A 19,394-nucleotide genomic window follows, 5' to 3' on the forward strand; every position below is an offset into this window, starting at 1 on the left:
TCAGGGTTCAATATAAGTGTTATAATCTTAAGATGACAAGGAGACCGATCACTGGATTTGTAATTCAGCAATTCTAAATTCTCAACCTGTGGGTGAGAAACCATTCGTTCCCTCCCAAACCTAAGGAGGATTACAATTTCTGAGGATATCTGTGCACATGGGAAGTCATAAAATAAATTAGCCTAGGATAACTGGGGAATGATTCTAGTCTCTCATTCTGTTTCCATACCTTATTTTCTGTGAGAAAGATGGTTTTCAATTCCTTGAAAAACAAAAACAAACAAAAAAACACTGGGATATACTTATGTCCATTTTTATTAAGTAATGCCAAATTATTTTCCAGAGCATTGTACCAATTTAACTTCCCACTAGTGATGAGTGTGTGAGTGTTAATACTTCACATCTTCTCCAAGCTCTTGGTACCACTAGATTTAAAAAATTTGCTCCAAGGGTCCATTTTGAAATATAAATCAGTTCGTGACATGTCCCTCCTTGAAACCCTGCCATCAGATTCATAATAAATCCTAAATGCTTCAAAGCTCTCTGTGACCGGTCCCTCCTGCCTTCCTCTTAACAGATCATGCTTGTTTCCTCCTGAGGCCCTTTGTGCTGTTCCCTCTCCCAGCTCCATAAATTTGTCCTGGCATTTTGTAATCGCCTATGTGTTTGTATTTGCCACTAGGTGGGAAGGTCTGTGAGGGCAGGCTGGGCGTGTCCTGGCCCACACAGTCCTCCTGGCCCACTACTGGTCTGTTAAGTAACTTGTTGAATGAATAAATGAGTGCCCACCAAGCCGGTGGCCCCAGAAGACTGGCATGCCTCCCTTTGAGGGCACCAGAGGTGGGGGCTGATACTGAAGTGTGTGCCCTCCCCCCGACTTTTTCATATTGGGGTATGTGTGGGCTTAACGTGAGTGATGAGAACAGCCGTGAAGGGGAGGAATCAAAATTAGGCAGTGGGCCACTGGAGGGCAAGGGGAGTTCCCCAGAGGAATGAGGCACATGAAAACACTTTGTAATGGTCAGCGCCAGGGGACTTCGCGGAGTTTTGGTGCATGTCTGGGGCCCTCTGATGTTTCTTAGTCTTGGCTGAGCAGCAGCTGCTCCCTGTGCCTCCGTTTGCCGCCCTCAACTCAAGTAGAGCAGCTCAGCCAGGGATTCCCAAAGCAAGGGCTTTTGCCGGTCACTCCACTTCTCTTCTCCAACTAGGGCTTTTCTGCTTCCTGACAAGGCAGTGCGTTACCTCAGATGCCCATTTGTTGAGTTAGAATCCCAGGTGGTACTGACTTCCTGATAGGGGAGAGGTTTCCTTTGGAGCTTCCTGTGCCGGCTTCTGCACAGCCCCCACTCAGCAACCACAAAGGCCTGCCCACCAGAAATGAGGTCTCCCTAGTGAGGTCCTTCCCTGCCATCCTTCGCTCAGCCTGGAAAGTCACCATCTCCCTGGGCCACTGGCCATATGGCTGGCTCTCTTCAGGTCACTGGATGCTGGGAGCAGAACCCTGTAAAACCAAACTCTTTTCCTTAGATGTTGAATGTGGAAATGGGCAAACGGGGAAGTGGAAGAGGCAGTGTACCAGCTTCCTATTTACAGACGGTCAGCCAGAATCCGTGCCTGGAGCCTGACCTGCCAAACGGGTGCAGAAGAGACGTTGGAGCCAGTGCTGCAGGGCCCTTGTGGATTAGGACCGGGAGGCCTTGGTGAGGCATGTGGGCAAAGCTTTACTCTTGACCCTGGGAACCAGCTTCTGTGTCTCCTTGTGTCTCACCCTGAGCCCCTAGGTGAGCTGAAGGGGCTCTCAGGCCTTTTTCTATGCCCTGGCCAGTCACAAGCTTTGGAACCAGAGAGACCTGGATTCAAATCTCACCTCCACTCAAAAGGCTGTGACCTTAGGCATGTTTCTGCACTCCTGGGAGCATTGTTTCTTCACCCAGAATAATGTCCTTATTGTAGTGTGCTAGTTCCGTTCCCTGCTGGCTCTGTGGTTTGGCTTGGCCCCAGAAGTTTGAGCTGCTGTAGACAGAGGGGACAGCTGAGGATCCTGAGATGGAGAGGCCTTTGCTGCAGCTGCTGGCTGGGGCCAGAAGACACTGGAATGGCTGGTTGGAGCTTTCAGCAAGGGCCCAGGGGGGCCAGGTCAGAACCGGCATGAGTTGGATTTGGAGAGAAGCTGGTGGGGAGGGCAGGCAGCCAGGATTAAGTGATCCTTGTGGCTTGGCACCAGAGCCTGGGGGCTCACTCTCTGCCTTGTCCTGACTCTTGTCTTAGTGCCCTTGAATGTGGCAGGGACTCAGGCTCCTTCCCGTGGGTCCAGTACCCAAACAACCTGGCCTCTTCTCCCTGTTCTTGCCTGCATGCTCAGGAAACATGAAATCCCAGGGTGTCAACACCCGCAGGGACTCTGGCATTCATTTTGCCTATAAAAGACACATGAAGGCAACTGCCAGGAGGGCTGGGTGATGGGGGTGCCAAGCACAGTACCCCTCTGTCCTGACAGTCAGATTCTGTCCGTGACACCAGAGCTAGAAAGATTGCTAATGGTTCACAGAACTCACCCAGGAATGCTTCCTCTGTAGCCCACACCCAAGGGAGAAGAGGAAAAATCCCAGAGCCCAGGCCCAGCGCTCGCCTGCCTCCTACCCCACTCTTACCTGCAGGGACTTCTCACAGGCATTCAGAGGGTAGAGAGTGCCTAGGAGGGGGTCATATCCAAAGTCCCCTGCAGTCTTTTCTCTGGGCCATTTCTCTTAAATTTCACCTGAAAGTAGCCTCAGATAGCCAGACTAGGAACATTGTAAACCTGTGACTCACCATGTGACTTTAGGGAAATCACTTTCCATCCTTGTCTACTTTCTGGCTAATCAGGGAGAATGGCGGGCTAATCCTGTCCTCTGAGGCCCCGAGTTAACAGAGCAGAGCCATACTGTCTGTGGAGGGGGAAACTTTGTTTTGTCCATCCTTTGGCTAGGTGGGCATCTCCTCTACTGCCAGCTTTGTCCCCTCTGGGGCTTGGGGGTGGGACTAGGGGAGAGCATGTGTGCACATGCAATTTATCAGCACATTATTTTCCTTTGCCATTTCAGGGTCATGCTGCGGCAGCCTGGCGCCTGACAAGTGCGGGGGAGCCTGCCAGGGGATTACTGCTAGCGCAAGCTAACTAACAGCAGGACAGCCAGCCACAGGGGAGTGGGGATGGACAGAGCAGCCTGCGAGCCAGCCAGCAGCACCAAGAAGGAGGCCTGGGCCCTGGCAGGGAGCTCAGCACACTCAGCTGACCCAGGCGGCATTTGAAGCAGCATCCCACTGAGGAGCAGCTGTTCCCTGGCCCCAGAGAACCTCACAGCAGAAGCAAGAGCTCTGGGAACCCCTATACAATTGCATTTGGGGCTGTGGCCACTAGAAGAAGGGACTGGCACCTTGATGGGAAGCGGAAGGTCAGAACCTAACTCAAGGAGGATCTTGGTCTCCACGGCAGTTTTCTGATACCCACAGAGCCTCCTGGCCTTCCTCTCTCAGGATTGGGGCCTGGTTCCGTCCCCCTGGCAGAGGGGTTGGGCCAGCAGGGCCAGCTGAGGCAGTGACAGCTCTTGCATGGAATCCAGGCCACACAAAACCCACATGCCCTCTGTCGTGATTAAGGTTCCAGGGCTTCCCCACTGCAGAGGCCGAGGGGCTGCCTTGGTGTCTGCTCATGAACCACAAAGACCCCGAATGCTCCAGACTGGGCCGTTTCAAGCCACCAGAGAGGGGCTCCAGAGCTGGCAGCCATCAACCCCAAGGGACTAGAGGGCTGGGATGGACTGACCTCCCCCTCACCAAGCCGGCAGGAGAAGCAGAACCTCTGTGGCCCAGCTAGTGACGGAGAGACCCAATGAAGCCATAAGTACAAACGGGCCTGAGTGACTCAGGGATAGGGGAGCCTCTCCTGCCGAGGGGCTTTCTCCCCACGTGGAAAGAGGGTGTGGTGTGGGACCCCTGCTGCTGTCCCTTCCTTGGCACATGCCCCTATGCCCGTTGCACATTGCTGTCACTGGCCCATCAGCAGGCTGGGAAAAGAGTGGCCACGGTGACACCCTCTCCTGCCTGCTGGGTTGGTGATCCAGCCCCCACCAGATTGGCGAACCATGAAGTGCTCCCTGCGGGTGTGGTTCCTCTCCGTGGTCTTCCTGCTGGTGTTCATCATGTCACTGCTCTTCACCTACTCCCACCACAGCATGGCCACCCTGCCCTACCTGGACTCGGGGGCCCTGGGTGGGACCCACCGCGTGAAGCTGGTGCCCAGCTACGCTGGCCTGCAGCGCCTCAGCAAGGAGGGGCTCACTGGCAAGAACTGTGCCTGCCGCCGCTGCATGGATGATGCTGGTGCCTCCGACTGGTTTGACAGCCACTTCAACAGCAACATCTCTCCGGTCTGGACCCGCGAGAACATGGATCTGCCTCTGGATGTTCTGAGGTGGTGGATGGTGAGAGAGCTGTGGCCCCTCCTGCCCGCCCTTTGCTGCCCCCACCGCAGGGTCTGTCCCCCTGTGTGGGAGTTATTCTTCAAGCCCCATCTTAGATTTGGGCTGTCTGTTCTCTGGCCCCCAGATTCTGACAGTGTGAGGTCCATTTGACCAGATCCATCTCCTAGAATCAGATTCTGCAGGGCCTGGAAGGAGAGGGAACTATTCTGTCTGTTGCCTGTAGGGACCAAGCAGAGATCAGAAATGCTGACTGAGCCAGGGAAGTGACTGACAGGAGAAGCAGGCCCCCAGGGAGAAGATGGCGAGGGGTGGCGTCCATGGCAACAGGGAGCAGCCTGCCCTTCATAAAGGAGGCAGCCCCTCAGCACAAGTGATTGTTGCTCCGCAGGGTCTCACCCCATCACTGCTGGATCTTCTGACTGTTTAAGAGAACCCAGAAGTCCAGAGTTGTTTTCTAAATATCCTAATTTGTAAATGTTGGCTCAGAATCATTTTAAACACTGTGAAGGTTACCCACTTGGTTCTTTACAGTTGCTGGAAAAGACCTGGGCTGGGAGACGAAAGCATTGTCAGCTACTCTGGGGTGAAGGGAGGTAAAGGGAGGGGATGAGGGGGTGGGGGTGGCCAAGCATCCCTGCTCTCCTGGATCCTTTCACTTTTCTTCTGCTTTTAATGCCCTTCACCTCATCCCTGTGATCGCCGAGCATCAGTCCCCAGGCTCTGCTGGGGCCACCTGGTTGCCACACCTTATCGGGGTGGAGCAGCATTAGTACTTAACCCAGGGGCCCCACAGGGTGGGGGCTGCCTGTGTTCCCCTCTGGGACACTTGGGAGGCAACTCATGGTCCCTGGTTTCCCCAGCTGGCCAGTGAGGAGGAGGATGACTTCCCCTTTTTCTCACATTCAGGGAAACTGAGGGTGAGCTCCTGTGATCAGGCTCATGGGAACAACTCACAGATCCTGCTTCCTGGCCCAGACTGTCAGCGTCCCTAAGGATGGGAGGTCTACAGATCAGGGGTCACCAGGAGCCCCATGGGCCCTTCCAGTGACAGCCTGGAGCCCTTGCAGGGTCCTGTCTGTGCTCGTAGTCACAACCTTCATTTTATTGGGAAAATCAAGGTTCAGAGTGTGCATAGGGCTTGCCCAAGGTTGTAGGTTTCAGCGGTGGCCACACAGGACAGAACAGGACTCTGGGCAGAGGTAGACCCATGGGCAGGCCAGGCCTCCTGCCCACAGGAATGCACCTCAGGGCTGTTCAGGCACCAAGCTTGTTCCTCGGCTGAGATGCAGCAGAAGCCGTTCACTGCTCCCCACAGTCACCCCCTTTTGCCATCTACCTAGAAATTCTAGAAATTGTCTCAGAGCTAAGCATCTTCTGCACACTGAGTTTGTGCTTTTGTTCTCAGGGGCCTTTCCTGTACCCACAGAGGAGACAGGGAAGCCAGCCTATACCATCCCATCCATGCATTCTGTCCCTGAGCAGCTTCTGCTCAGACACAAACTCGTGGTGTTCTGGCTCAGACCACAGAGCATTTTAAAGCTCTAGTTTCCACTTTACCAACTGGAAGCCCATGGGCCAAGTCCAGCCCACACAATGTTTTAAAAATATTTGCTTTAGTTACCAACATTTAGCAATCAGGGTCCCTTCACATGAAATCCGTATTTTCAGTTTCTCTTGAAAAACTGGAAGATACGATCTCTTGGAATCGCAATCCCACCGGCAACAATTGGCTTAAATCAGCCCCTTTTGATGGACTTCCTGTTTGTCCTAAGCCTCACTTGCCACTTTACTCCTGCATGTTACTGGCCTGGCACCCTACTAAACTGCCTGGCGCATATGAGTGTTGCCCTGCCTCATTTCCTGGTCTTCCTCAGTCACTGGAGGTAGGAGCTGCAGGGGATCGGTTTTATTCCAGCCATTAGGACTTTGAAAGTGTTTCCCCGTGGACAATACCCCTGTGGCATCTTCTGTAACCAGGAGCGCCCCCTGCAGGCAGATTGGGAATGAGACCCTGAACTCCATAGGGCTTTCCACATTCACTGCACCTCAAAACAGCTCTTTATATGACTCTGCATGCATGATGAGCTCAAGAAGTTCTCTACTTCGTGACACAGGCCTGCAGATTCCTGGAGAATTGAATAGTGCCTTGACCCCTGAGCTCCCTCCATGCACTGGAGCAGCCCCTAACTAGCAGAGCACCAGTCTCCAAAAGGAGATTTTGCTGTTATTGAGAGAGGGGAGGTACTGGCTCTCAGAATTCCCGTCCCTAGAAAGCCTGGTTTGCAGGCTTGAGCAGCTTGGACACTGGCGGGTGGGAGCAGGGAGAGGAGGCAGCCGAGAGTCCCTCTCTGCTCACACCGACTCCCACCCTTCTCTCTCTTCTCCCCTCCCCTCCACAGATGCTGCAGCCTCAGTTCAAGTCACACAACACCAATGAGGTGCTGGACAAGCTGTTCCAGATAGTACCAGGCGAGAACCCCTACCGTTTCCGGGACCCCCACCAGTGCCGGCGCTGTGCAGTGGTGGGGAACTCAGGCAACCTGCGGGGCTCTGGCTATGGGCCGGATGTGGATGGGCACAACTTCATCATGAGGTGAGCCCAGGGAGCCCACGGGTGGGCAGGATAAGCCTCAGGCCGTGGACTCTCATGTTGGAGTTGCCAGCTGCTAGGCTTGCTGTGGGACACCCGAAACCCATGTCAGACTCAGGTCCCTCGCTTGTGTTTGTTAGGATGGATGGGGAGGCAGAATTCCTACTTTAAACTTTGTTGAAAGCCTGCACTCAGTTCCCAACTCTGAATTCCTCTGAAGAGAGCTGAGTGTGACTCCTGGCTGGTGCCTGGTGACGTCATCCAGCAGAGGTCCTTCCACCTGCCTGGTTCCTCAGCAGTGGGCCAGGAGTGAGGCCCCAACCTACAGTCTTGCCTAATAGCCATAGGTAATTCCTTCCAGCAGAATCACAGGAGACCATGTCCTGAAAAGAAAGAGGCGCTGGGCAGAGCTCGCTTTGGGCTGCTGTCCCTTACTTATATCTCATAAAGTTTAGATTATGTAGGGGCTTAGCCATTTATCAGACCTCTGTGCCCAACCTTGAGAAAGGGAGAAGGGTTGGGAGGGCATTTGTTCCAGACAAAGGCAGAAAGAGCCTGGAGGGGAACAGGGCTTAGAGGGTAGACTTGTAACCTGACCTGAGCTGCTCGTTCTGCTCTGAACCTCTGTTTTCTGACTTCCTACCTTAGTCTTGGGGACAGGAAATGCCACAGTGGGATCATTGCATCCCACTCCTTGGTAGAGGAAGAGCCTTCAGAATAAAGATTCTGAAAATGCTCGGTTTTCACTAAGCATCTTTTAGGATGAGCACTGCAGAAAGACCAGCTTTCCCAGGAGGCAGAAGGGCGGGCTTTGTCTTAGGAACTGTTGCTGTCTCCATGGCAACAGCAAGGCAGCAATATGTCTCTGAGGTTTTAAACGTTCCTTGTAAAACCTTTCTCATGTTGAGAATGGTGAGGGGTGGGGGAAAGTGGGGGTTCCTAGCCCCCATCCAGGAACCCAGAGCTACCAGAGATTCTCCCCATCCTCCCAATTGCTAGCACCCAGAGTGCGAGTGAGTGGAGCTAGGAGCTGGAAAACGATCTCTCTCCACCTAGAGACAGTGGCTGAGATTGGGGACTGAGGTATCAATCACTTCAGTGCGACCCTGGGATGCTTGGGAGGCCCAGGGAAATGCTCTCAAGTACCTAAAGCTCCTGTGTCCCCTGCCCTGCCACCTACACTGAGTAGGAGCTTTTATTATGCACCTGGGAGGGTGAGGGTTTGGAAGCTCCAGGGCAGAAGCACAACAGACAAAAAAGCTTGGCTGCTATGACACATGGGTGGCACCTGGTCAGATCAGGCTGCAGAAAGGAATTCACGATGTAGTAACCACATTGTTTTTTCACATGAAACCTTCATAAGAGTGTATATCAATAATACCTTAATAAAAATTAAAAAAAAAAAGAAAGGAATTCACGGATGTTCTTACAGGGACAAGGCTAGATATGTTTTGGAGTGGATCCCAGAATTGCATTGGGAAAGGGGTGAGCCAGATGGCAGTAGAGGTGACTCTTTGCCAGTAGGCATATCTTGGTTTGGAATCAATTGGGAGGCACCCCCTTCCTTCAAGCAGGGCCAACGTAAGATGCCACTGGGATGGTTAAGCTGAGTTACAGTGAGATGATGTCTTTCCCCACCTTTCCCCTTCCCCCAGCTGCCTCCTCCTATGTCTTCTGAACCCTGCTGACAACTCCAGATGGTGTTGAGCTGGTCCTGCCCCAGCTGGCTAGCAGATAGATCCACAACTAGAACAGCACCTAACAGATGGGAAGCTTGCCTTAAATATATGAATGAATGAAAGGGACTAGGCAACCAGACACCAAACCCTAAGCACAGATGCACATCCCACTGTCTGTGCCCCTGCCCTCAGGTGCTTCTTTGGAGGCTGGAGGCAGCCAGGGACAGGTAAAATTATAGAATACTTTTCCCCTGAGTCACACAGATATAGCACATCCTTTCCATCCTGCTCTGGCCTGGCCTTTTTCCCAGGCTTGGCTTCTCTAGAGTGAATCAGAGCCTCAAAGCAAAATCCTGTTCCCCAGAGCATGCCACATTCTTTCCCTTTGCCTTGGAAGCTCTGAAACCTTTCTGGACCTCTTTCTCCATTTATTCCCAGGCTCTTGAAAGCAGGTGCCTGCCTGGCAAGCAGGAGGGACTTGAGGAGGGGGAGGCTCTGCAGCAAGGCTGACTGGAGTGCAGGAGGCAGTGATCCTGGTTGGCAGGTCTAAAAGGGGACTTCGTGAAAGTTCTGGCTGCCCGTTGAGTGGAAAAGGTAGACGGCAGGGTATGTGCTCAGAGGACATGTGCTCAGGGTATGTGCTGCAGTCCTTTAATCTGCAGGACCAGCCTGGTTCTCCAACTTGGGTGAGGTGAGGTTTGTTTCTTGGGTCCTCACAAGGGTGAACCTTGACCCCAGCTCCTGCCTAGCTTAGGCCCCAGTCAAGTTGAATGTCTCCAACCCAAGTCCTCCACCTCCTGCTCCCGCTTCCATAGCCCAGGCAGCTGAGAAACACTATTCCCATCAGGCTTCCTCCCCAACCTGCTGTGTCCCTCACAGACCCCAGGGCTGACGTAGAAGGCAAAGCCAGGCGTGGCTGTGGTGACCATCGGACAGCAGTGCCATGTGTGGAGCTGTCGCAGCCCAGAAAACTGTTCTTAACGGACTGGAAGATACTTCTTGGCTCCTCCAGGAGACAGTATCTCTGAGCCCTGAAGACAGGAGCTCACAGGGCACCTGGGAAGGAGACAGAGGAACAGTCCTTCCAAAGAAATGGATTTGAGGGAGGGAGGCAGGACCTGGATCCCTGTTCTGGGGCCAGAGTACAGCTGGTCCTGCAGGGAAGATTTTAGGCTTCTGCTTGCCCCACACTAGAACTGAAGTAACTAAGAACAAAGACTCCTCTTGCAAATCCAGCCCCTTTCAGGCTTTGTGGCCTCCCAGCTCAGAGCACCGCCCATCCCTCAGGGGAAGGGATCCGGAGAGGTAGAAAGCATGTGACAAACGGTAGTGGGGAATCCTGAACAAGCCCTTACCGGCTCATGCCATCAATGGGAGACGGGAAGGAGGAAGGCCCTGTGGGAGCCCCTGCGACACAGGAGGTTGTCACCCAGCCCAGCTAAGGTGGTGCTGGCCACTGTAAGGACAGGGAACATTCATACTGGTTTTATAGAACTGGCATAAAAAGCTGGGAGAGCACGTGCGACTTTGCTCCCTTTCTTCCAGGTCCCTGTGTCCCCAATGGTGGGCCGGGTTACGGCCACCTGCCTAGGTGTTACAGCTCTGCAAGGTGGTCCACACAAGACAGGAATAGTCTCATAAACAGTTGCAGCAGTAAAGACCAACAGGTTTTGTGTTTAAAGCTGGATCACCTGTTTTTAGGATGCTTACCAAAAAAGGGAGCTTTGATTTTATTGTTCCTATGTTTTGTACCAATTGGAAAGGAAATAGAAGGCTTCTCGGCTTGTTAACCCGAGGGGCATGGGGAGCCTGTGCTGGGTTTCCAAGCGCTTCCATGACAGCACAGGAGAGACAGACCCACAATGCACACCACCAGGGGACAGCGAGGGTGGGCACTGTCCAGACAGGAGGCCTCCCTCTTGGCCTTGGAGTGGAAGGCAGACAAGAATGTAAAGAACAGGGATAGGGTGGCTGGGCTGGTGGAACAGAGGCTGCCTACGAGCCTGGGTGTCGAGGGAATGCTCTAGCTTCTTACCATGCTGCCACCATCCTCTAGGAAATAGGAGAGAACAGCCAGGTGAGGTGGAAGCTGTGGAAGGTTGTTCCTTCTTTAAAAAAATTAAAGAAGTAGTATGTGTTTGTTATTTTAAAAATATATATATACACTAAAGTATTCCCCAAGAGTAATGATTGTTAATTTTAATACCCTTGCAAATTTTTCCTATTCATATGCAAAAGTATGTCTTTTCTTCCTCTGTCCCTCATTTCCTTCTCTTTCTCTTTTTCCCTTCCATCCTTTCCTTTCCTCCCTCTCCTTCCTTTTTTTTTCTTTCTTTCTTTTTTTCTTTATTATACCCCTATTGAATTTTTTTTTTTTTGGTATCATTAATCTACAATTACAGAAAGAACATTATGTTTACTAGGTTTCCCCCTTCACCAAGTCCCCCCCACATACCCCATTAGTCACTGTCTATCTGCGTAATAAGATGCTGTAAAATCACTACTTGTCTTCTCTGTGTTGCGCAGCCATCCCCGTGCCCCCCACCACACTATACATGCTAATCGTAATGCCCTCTTTCTTTTTCCCCACCCTTATCCCTCCCTTCCCACCCATCCTCCCCAGTCCCTTTCCCTTTGGTAACTATTAGTCCATTCTTGGGTTCTGTGATTCTGCTGCTGTTTTGGTCCTTCAGTTTTCCTTTGTTCTTATACTCCACATATGAGTGAAATCATTTGGTACTTGTCCTTCTCCGCTTGGCTTATTTCACTGAGCATAATACCCTCTAGCTCCATCCATGTTGTTGCAAATGGTACGATCTGTTTTTTTCTTATGGCTGAATAATATTCCATTGTGTATATGTACCACATCTTCTTTATCCATTCATCTACTGATGGACACTTAGGTTGCTTCCATTTCTTGGCTATTGTAAATAGTGCTGTGATAAACATAGGGGTGCATATGTCTTTTTGAAACTGGGCTGCTTCATTTTTAGGGTAAATTCTTAGGAGTGGAATTCCTGGGTCAAATGGTATTTCTATTTTTAGTTTTTTGAGGAACCTCCATACTGCTTTCCACAATGGTTGAACTAGTTTACATTCCCACCAGCAGTGTAGGAGGGTTCCCCTTTCTCCACAACCTCGCCAACATTTGTTGTTGTTTGTCTTTTCGATGATGGCCATCCTTACTGGTGTGAGGTGATAACTCATTGGGTTTTAATTTGCATTTCTCTGATGATTAGCGATGTGGAGCATCTTTTCATGTGCCTGTTGGCCATCTGGGTTTCTTCTTTAGAGAACTGTCTATTCAGCTTCTCTGCCCATTTTTTAATTGGATTATTTGCTTTTTGTTTGTTGAGGTGTGTGAGCTCTTTATATATTTTGGATGTCAATCCTTTATCGGATCTGTCATTTATGAATATGTTCTCCCATACTGTAGGATACCTTTTTGTTCTATTGATGGTGTCCTTTGCTGTACAGAAGTTTTTTAGCTTGATATCGTCCCACTTGTTCATTTTTGCCTTTGTTTCCCTTGCCCAGGGAGATATGTTCATGAAGAAGTTACTCATGTTTATGTCCATGAGATTTTTGCCTATGTTTTTTTCTAAGAGTTTTATGGTTTCATGACTTACATTCAGGTCTTTGATCCATTTGGAGTTTACTTTTATGTATGGGGTTAGACAGTGATCCAGTTTCATTCTGTTACATGTAGCTGTCTTTTTTTTCTTTTTTTACAAAAATAAAAATGGTATCACACTATCTAGTTTTAAGTTTTCCTTTTCTGTGTTGTAATTTCCTCCTGTTGCACAGAGTAGTTATTGGAAAGTATGTATCAAAAGGAAAGAAGTGGATACCTCACACCCCTTGTTCTTTTCACCCATGGCTCTTGGACTTATTCCTTATTGGCACATGTAAATCTTCTTCATTCATTCCAGTGGCGGCGTGGTACTCCATCATATAAATGTGCCAAAATGTATCAACCAATTCTTGATTGATTCTCCTTTACACTGTTGTAAATAATATTGCAGTGAATGTACATATTGTATATGTCTTGCACACTTAGGCAACCATTTTTATAGGATAGGTTTCAAGAAATGGAACTGCCAAGTCAAAATGTCTACCCATTTGTATTTTTGATGGCTAGCACCAAACTGTCATCTCAAAGTCTTGCGCCGGTTTCCATGGTGTTCTCATGTCCTACTCTTGTCCTTGCAGGATGAATCAGGCACCAACTGTGGGCTTTGAGCAGGATGTTGGCAGCCGAACCACCCACCATTTCATGTACCCTGAGAGTGCCAAGAACCTGCCCGCCAATGTCAGCTTTGTGTTGGTGCCCTTCAAAGCCCTGGACTTACTGTGGATCGCCAGTGCCCTGTCCACGGGGCAGATCCGATTGTGAGCACTCTGCTGGCTGGGAGTACAATATGGGTGACAGAACCGCTTTGGGAAGAGTCTTTCCAGAGACTGGATCTAGAATTCTTTTGAGTATTTTGGCTAAGAGGGACAGGTTAAGAGAGGCAATAATAAGGAGGGCCCCAAATGGTGGGTTAGCTGTTCTGGGTCACTTCCTGCATAGTGATAGCCAGTATGGTAGAAAGGTGAAGAAAGGACAATCTGGGTTTGGCCTCCTTCCCAGGAGATGGCTTCTGACTCTGAAACTAACTTTCTTTGGAGGCAGTTGCCCAGTCACAGCCGGGAACCACAGGGAATTCAATTCAAGTATTTTTTCAACAGCTTTATTGAGATATAATTCACATGCCATACAATTGACACATTTAAAGTATACAATATAATGGTCTTTAGTATATTCACAGAGTTGTGTAACCATCACCACAATTAATTTTAGAACACTTTCATGTTCTAAAGATGAGGATCTGTAAAGATCTAAAGATACCCCTGTACTCCTTAACTATCACCACTGATTCCTCCTCCCCCAGTCCCTGGTCCTAGATAACCCCTAATCTACTATCTCACCATGTGTGTGGTAAATACATATAACATAAAATATACTATCTTAACTACACAGTTCAGTAGCACTGAAAGTCCACATTACTGTCCAAACATCACCACTATCCATCTGCAGAACTTTTCCATCATTTCAGCTAGAAACTCTAGACCCATTAAACAATAACTCCGCCTTGCCCACTCCCCCCACCTCCTGCTAATCACTGTTTTTTCTGTCTCTTTGATTTAACTATTCTAGGTACTTCACATAAGTGGAATTATACAGTGGTTGTCCTTTTGCATCTGACTTCTTTCACTTAGCAAAATGTTTTCAGGATTCATCCATGTGGTAGCAAGTGTTAGGATTTCATTTGCTTTAAAGACTGAACAGTATTCCATCTTATGGATACACCATATTGTGTTTATCCATTCATCTTCAATGGAAAGTTGGGTTGTTTCCACCTTTCACCTGTCATCACCATGTATCTTTTAACACAGAAGCATATATATTTTCCTGACTTTATGTTTGGGAGAAATAAGGGCTAAAATAAGTACTGAAGAGATTAGGTGTTACAGATACTCAGAAAAGGGAGTGTAGGTGACAGGTGCCATGGCTGGCTAGTAGGGGAGGAGGGATTTGTGCCAGATGTGAGAAGACTAGTGAGTCATTATAAGCAGAGGTAAGGGCACAAATGTGGTGGGTGTGAGATGATCGGCTAACTCAAGTGGAGAGTTCACAGCAGAAAGTTGTTGCAAGAAAAGCTGGAGCTGGATTATGGAGGGCCCCAGTGCCTAACTAAAACACCCTTTTATTCTGAAGGGCACGGAAAGCCACTGAAGGTTTCTGAGCAAGGCACTGCAGTGATGTGCTATGGGAGAGCAGTCTGGAAGCAGGGGGCTAGATGTGAGGCTGTCAACCATCAGGCCTGATGAGGGGAGGAAGGGCATCCCTGGGTCCCACAGGGCCATCTAAATGTTTTCTTTCTGCTTGCAGCACCTATGCCCCAGTGAAGTCCTTCCTTCGAGTAGACAAAGAAAAGGTAAGTTCCTCCCCTTTTTCATCTCCACCTCAGTGGAAACAGTGCAGACCTGACCCGTGGTGCGCCTGGTCCTATGGCTCAGGTACCCCAGTGCCCTTCCAGACCCTTCAGAGTTCCCACCTGCTGGTGTTCCTGACCTCCACAGAGGCCGCAGAAACCAGGGAACACAGATGAATAGGTCCACTGGCAAACATGGAAGAAGTGCAGAAGGCACTCAGAGCCTGGCCTGAATCTCTGGACTCCCAAAGCCCCTCATGTGTCTGTTACCCTTCCTCCTCCTAGGTCCAGATCTACAACCCAGCCTTCTTCAAGTATATCCATGACAGGTGGACAGAGCATCATGGACGGTACCCTTCCACAGGAATGCTGGTGCTCTTCTTCGCCCTGCATGTGTGTGATGAGGTGAGTAGCCTAGTCTGGGGGTAAAATAGCGGGACCCACAGAACAGAGGGAGTCAGCCCTTTCTGGGGCTTAGCAGTGCCTCAAGAGGAATATGTTTTTGTGGGCAGAGACCAAGTAGCTTTGATGCCCCCCATTTCCAGGCTGTAAAGTATGTATCTGCATTTCTCAAACTACTTTCATTAAATCTGAAATCATTTCATTAAAAGTTAAATTTATTTAAAAAGGAAATAGTACTATCATAATTAGTATTATTGTTATAAAGAAGAATAGCCATAACCATAAACAGAATGGAAACAGTGTAGTTAAGTTTCAGCAGGAAGGTTGTGACCCAAAGCTGTGGGCCCCAAGCCTTCTCTGTGTGGTTGTTAAAAATGGAGCTTAGTCATTTAAGGAGCAGCATCTCGCCAGCAGGCAGGGCTACTGTGCCATACACGGCAGTGCTCATGCCCAGCACATCCACTTTTGCCAGTGAATTCTTCAGTTTTTGTATTGGGTACTTGACCAGTTTTCAAATAAAAGTAGTCCATTAAAAGAAGTCGGCATGGGTTGGAGAGCTGTCATAAGCTGGCCCAAACGGAGCCGTTCTTGATGTAATCAGACAGATGGAAGGAGAACATGGGAGAGCTGCAGTCTCCCTGCGAGTCAGTGTCCTTAGCGCCAGGCCTGGGTGTCTCGTCCTGGCTTTGAGCTGCTGCCGGCCTGCAGGCTGCTGTCAGCTTGCTGCGGCCCCTTTCTCCTCCCCCACTACGACCCAAGGCTCTCCCGCGCCCTGCCCTCCCGGGTACCCGACATGGGGTGACCTGGCCGCCCTCCCCTGCAGGTGAACGTGTACGGGTTCGGGGCCGACAGTCGGGGCAACTGGCACCACTACTGGGAGAATAACCGGTACGCGGGCGAGTTCCGGAAGACTGGCGTGCACGACGCCGACTTCGAGGCGCACATCATCGACATGCTGGCTAAGGCCAGCAAAATCGAGGTCTACCGAGGCAACTGAGCTCGGCCTTGCCGCGATCCTTAGGGCGCAGCCGCGAAGCGCGGGCGCACGCTCCCGGCCGGACTCGGAGCCATCCCAGGGCGGTGGCCTCGGCGTGGGTGTAACGCCTCTTTGGGCGTCTCCAGGCAGTGGGAGCGACCTGGACCAATCATGTTGCAGTTTTGCGAGCGCCTGCTGAGTCCCTCCAATCACTAGACTCTAGGGGCCGGCCTCGGCCTAGAGCCAGTCAGCACTGCAGCCTAGCGGAGCCTCCGTTTTTACAACCAATCCTGCGACTCAAGGAGAACTTCCGGTACTGGGCTCCGTCTCCTCCAATCAATGGCCTTCGGAGACGGGCCGGCAGCCGTTCAATCCCCGATTCTTTATGCTTTTGGGTAGGATTTTATTTCATGCTTTTTAAGTAGAGGTCGGTTCCGGCCTCCGTGAAGTACTTTCCTCGGGCTCAGCGAGAGTCTCAGTCGTTTGCCGGCCTGACTCCGCCGGGAGTGCGGAGGAGAAAACAGTGGGGAAGGCGCGAGGCACCCGCCGCTCGGCTTCCCTTTCCGCTGGATCCCTCCTGGCCTCGGAGTGATGGAGAGGCGGTCAGGTGGTTTCGGAGGAGCGCGCCTTCACCCCAGGGAGAAAGCTAGAGCCCTCTCCGACCTCTCCAGTCCTCTGAGAGAATATTAGATCCCACATTTCCTTTTATCTGTCAGGCCCAGATGGGTGAGTGTAAACCCACCAAAGAAATGCAGTGAGAATCCCGAGGGCGCGTGGGTCCCTCATCCTCCCACCTCCCCCGCCCCTGGCTACCCTATGGAATGGCCTTTCTGACCAGGGCATTTTGTGTCTCGCCTAGAATTGTATTCACTCCCTGCCGGGTGGGGGGTGGTATTTGCCTCGGGCCTAACTGTGAAACACAGGTGTAAGGAACAGGCAGGGGACTAGGAAGTCCGTCACATCACATGTAAGGTGCTTCTCACTCCCGTGTACCCTCGGTCCCTGCTGTTCACTCACAACCTGTTTACTGTCTGCTGAGGCCCTGGACCTCCTCACCAGCCTCCTTGTTGCTCCGAGGGAAAAAAATCAAAACTTGCCTTGGGATTGGGGTGCTACTGCTTCTCCATCCTCCAACCCCTCAAACTTGTCTTTGGCTGGCTCTAGGGAGACGGAGCAACACGTGGGAAAGAAGGCTGCAGATGGGGAGCCCAGTTGCCTGGCGCATGCACCTTCTTCCTTCACCCATCACCCCAGAGAGGAATAGGAAACCTCTTGCTTGGGGGTGGAATTTGCCTTGGGCTCATAATTTAGTTAACCTGAAGTTGCGGGGATGGCTGATCAATAGATTCTTTTAAAATTCTAAGCTGGCCTTACAAATAGCCAGGAGCCTACCTGGAGAGGAGTAGTCTTGTCGCCATGCATGCCTCCTCCCCTGCCCATATGCACTGCCTCCCCCATGCTCACTGCCTGCCTCCCTGCTCTAACCCACTTTCCATTTCCAGCTCTAGAGGTACCAGGAAGCTAATAACCAGGGGTTACAACTGGAAGCTGCTTGCTTGGCTGAACCCAGCTTAAGACGCTAGAGGAAGCCACTGATGGTATTCTCACCCTTCAAGGTTGAGGTAGTTTAGGAGGGGGAAAGGGCTTCTGTGAAGCTTCCAAACCACTAAAAGGATCCCCCTTCTCAACAGTGATGACCACAAATACCACCCTTTTTCTTAGTGAGTTGATAGCACCAACCAAGCTGCCTCCTGACCATTGGTGTAATTCCTGCAGCTGGCTGGGGGAACAGTAGCCAGCCGGAGAGTATATTAGAGGAGGGTGGGTGTGGGGCAGTGGGCACCCCGAAAGTTAATATATTGAGGACTTAGTTTGAGTCTGTTCCCAATTCCAAAAGTAGGGGGAGTAAAAAATGGGGGTGGATTTGGGGGGCCTTCAGTGGAATGCCTCTCTCAGGGCCTCCCCCACATGTTGGAGTCAAGGCATCAGCCATTCTTGCCAGTCTCATCTCAGTGCTTCCTGAAGAGGCTGTTTTGAGTGTTTAGAAAATGAAAACAATGCAATTATGCCAAACAGTATTGAGAATAATTTATTTCTTTTTTTGTTCCTTTTTCTTTGTTTTGTTTAAAACATTAATAAATCTCCATTTTGGAAGAGGTAGGTCCCAGCATCCGGCCCAGATCTCCTTTTCTGCAATAGTTATTTAAACACATTTTTTATTTTCTCGCCTTTCTCTTTCTGAATTAAAAAGAACAAAAACACTATACGGTTGTTCATCTATTCTGAAATATATATGATCGCATAAAGGAGGTCAAGCAGGGGAGCTGTGATTGAGTAATGGCTAAGAATGCTGGGGTATGTAGAAAAGGTGGGGGCGACTTCCACACACCCTCCTCTCATCCGTGAGGCCTCCTAACCCTTGACCTCCAGCTATGCCCTCTGGGAGGGTAGTCCTTCACTGTTGACCTTCAGGGCTCCCAGGCAGATTAGCTGGGCAGAGACCCCACTGCCAGGGACAGCACAGCATGCAGATCAAGCAGGCAGCAGGACGGGGCTTTTTCCCTTCGATTTCCAGGTTCTGTGGGACTCTGCATGATGCCTATGAGTGTGGGTTTCAGGAAGTTGGCAGATGGTAGAAGCAAGTGCCCTGGGTGAGCCGTCTGAACCCCCTCGAGCCTACTTCCATTATGCAAAGTAGTGCTGCAGAACATCTGATTTTATAGTTCAGCCGGCAGATCAGTTAACGTAGATCTCATGATGGATCATTTAGGATCCATAGTTACTTGGTGATGTGATTCAGTTTCTGCCGTTGCCCAAGAGCAAGCCAGGAGCTGCTTTTCAAATGGAGAATACTTTTTGGTGATCGAGGGCACTGGTCCTTTTCTAAAACTTTCAAACTCTGAGCTCTAATTCTCCTATTTGGAGACTCTGTAAAATGTCTCAGCCACAGACACTCTCCAGTAGCATTTAGTCAGCTAAGTCATAAGGCCCAGTGGCAGTCCAAGCACATAGCTGGACTGTTGATACCATTTTTTATCTGGGCCCCTCTCAAAACCAGCTGCCTTATAGGTCACCATAATTGGTTGGAACAGCACTTCCAAATGTCCCTGTAGCCTCTAGAGTCAAAAGTCCCATCAAGTCTTTTATCTTTTTTTCTCCCCACATTGGCCAAGGACTGTGTTGCTTTGATCCCACAAAGATAACTATATCTGGAGCAACAGGCTGACATTATCACTTGATTACATTTGCAATAAACTGTCGTTATCCATGACTCAGTTGGTGAGTAAATGGGATGAGAAAGAAATC

General features: G+C 50.3%; 1 protein-coding gene across 4 annotated transcripts in view; it reads left to right on the forward strand.

The window, feature by feature from the left end:
• Positions 1 to 18,352, forward strand: part of ST3GAL2 (ST3 beta-galactoside alpha-2,3-sialyltransferase 2) — a 41,852-nt gene extending 23,500 nt beyond the window's left edge. For 2 of the 4 annotated variants that reach the window (XM_036926892.2, XM_057492671.1), the window contains exons 2-7: positions 3,084 to 4,463; positions 6,863 to 7,056; positions 12,945 to 13,124; positions 14,668 to 14,713; positions 14,996 to 15,115; positions 15,936 to 18,352. In XM_036926892.2, the coding sequence (XP_036782787.2) occupies positions 4,125 to 4,463; positions 6,863 to 7,056; positions 12,945 to 13,124; positions 14,668 to 14,713; positions 14,996 to 15,115; positions 15,936 to 16,109 (1,053 nt within the window). In that variant the 5' untranslated portion in view covers positions 3,084 to 4,124 and the 3' untranslated portion in view covers positions 16,110 to 18,352. Of the gene's footprint in view, positions 1 to 1,675; positions 1,701 to 3,083; positions 4,464 to 6,862; positions 7,057 to 12,944; positions 13,125 to 14,667; positions 14,714 to 14,995; positions 15,116 to 15,935 lie in introns of those variants that run through there. The other 2 variants (XM_036926896.2, XM_036926895.2) reach the window with 2 other exon arrangements.
• Positions 18,353 to 19,394: the final 1,042 nt, after the last annotated feature.

This window comes from Manis pentadactyla, chromosome 15, assembly GCF_030020395.1.
Source record: "Manis pentadactyla isolate mManPen7 chromosome 15, mManPen7.hap1, whole genome shotgun sequence".
Lineage (NCBI taxonomy): Eukaryota > Metazoa > Chordata > Mammalia > Pholidota > Manidae > Manis > Manis pentadactyla.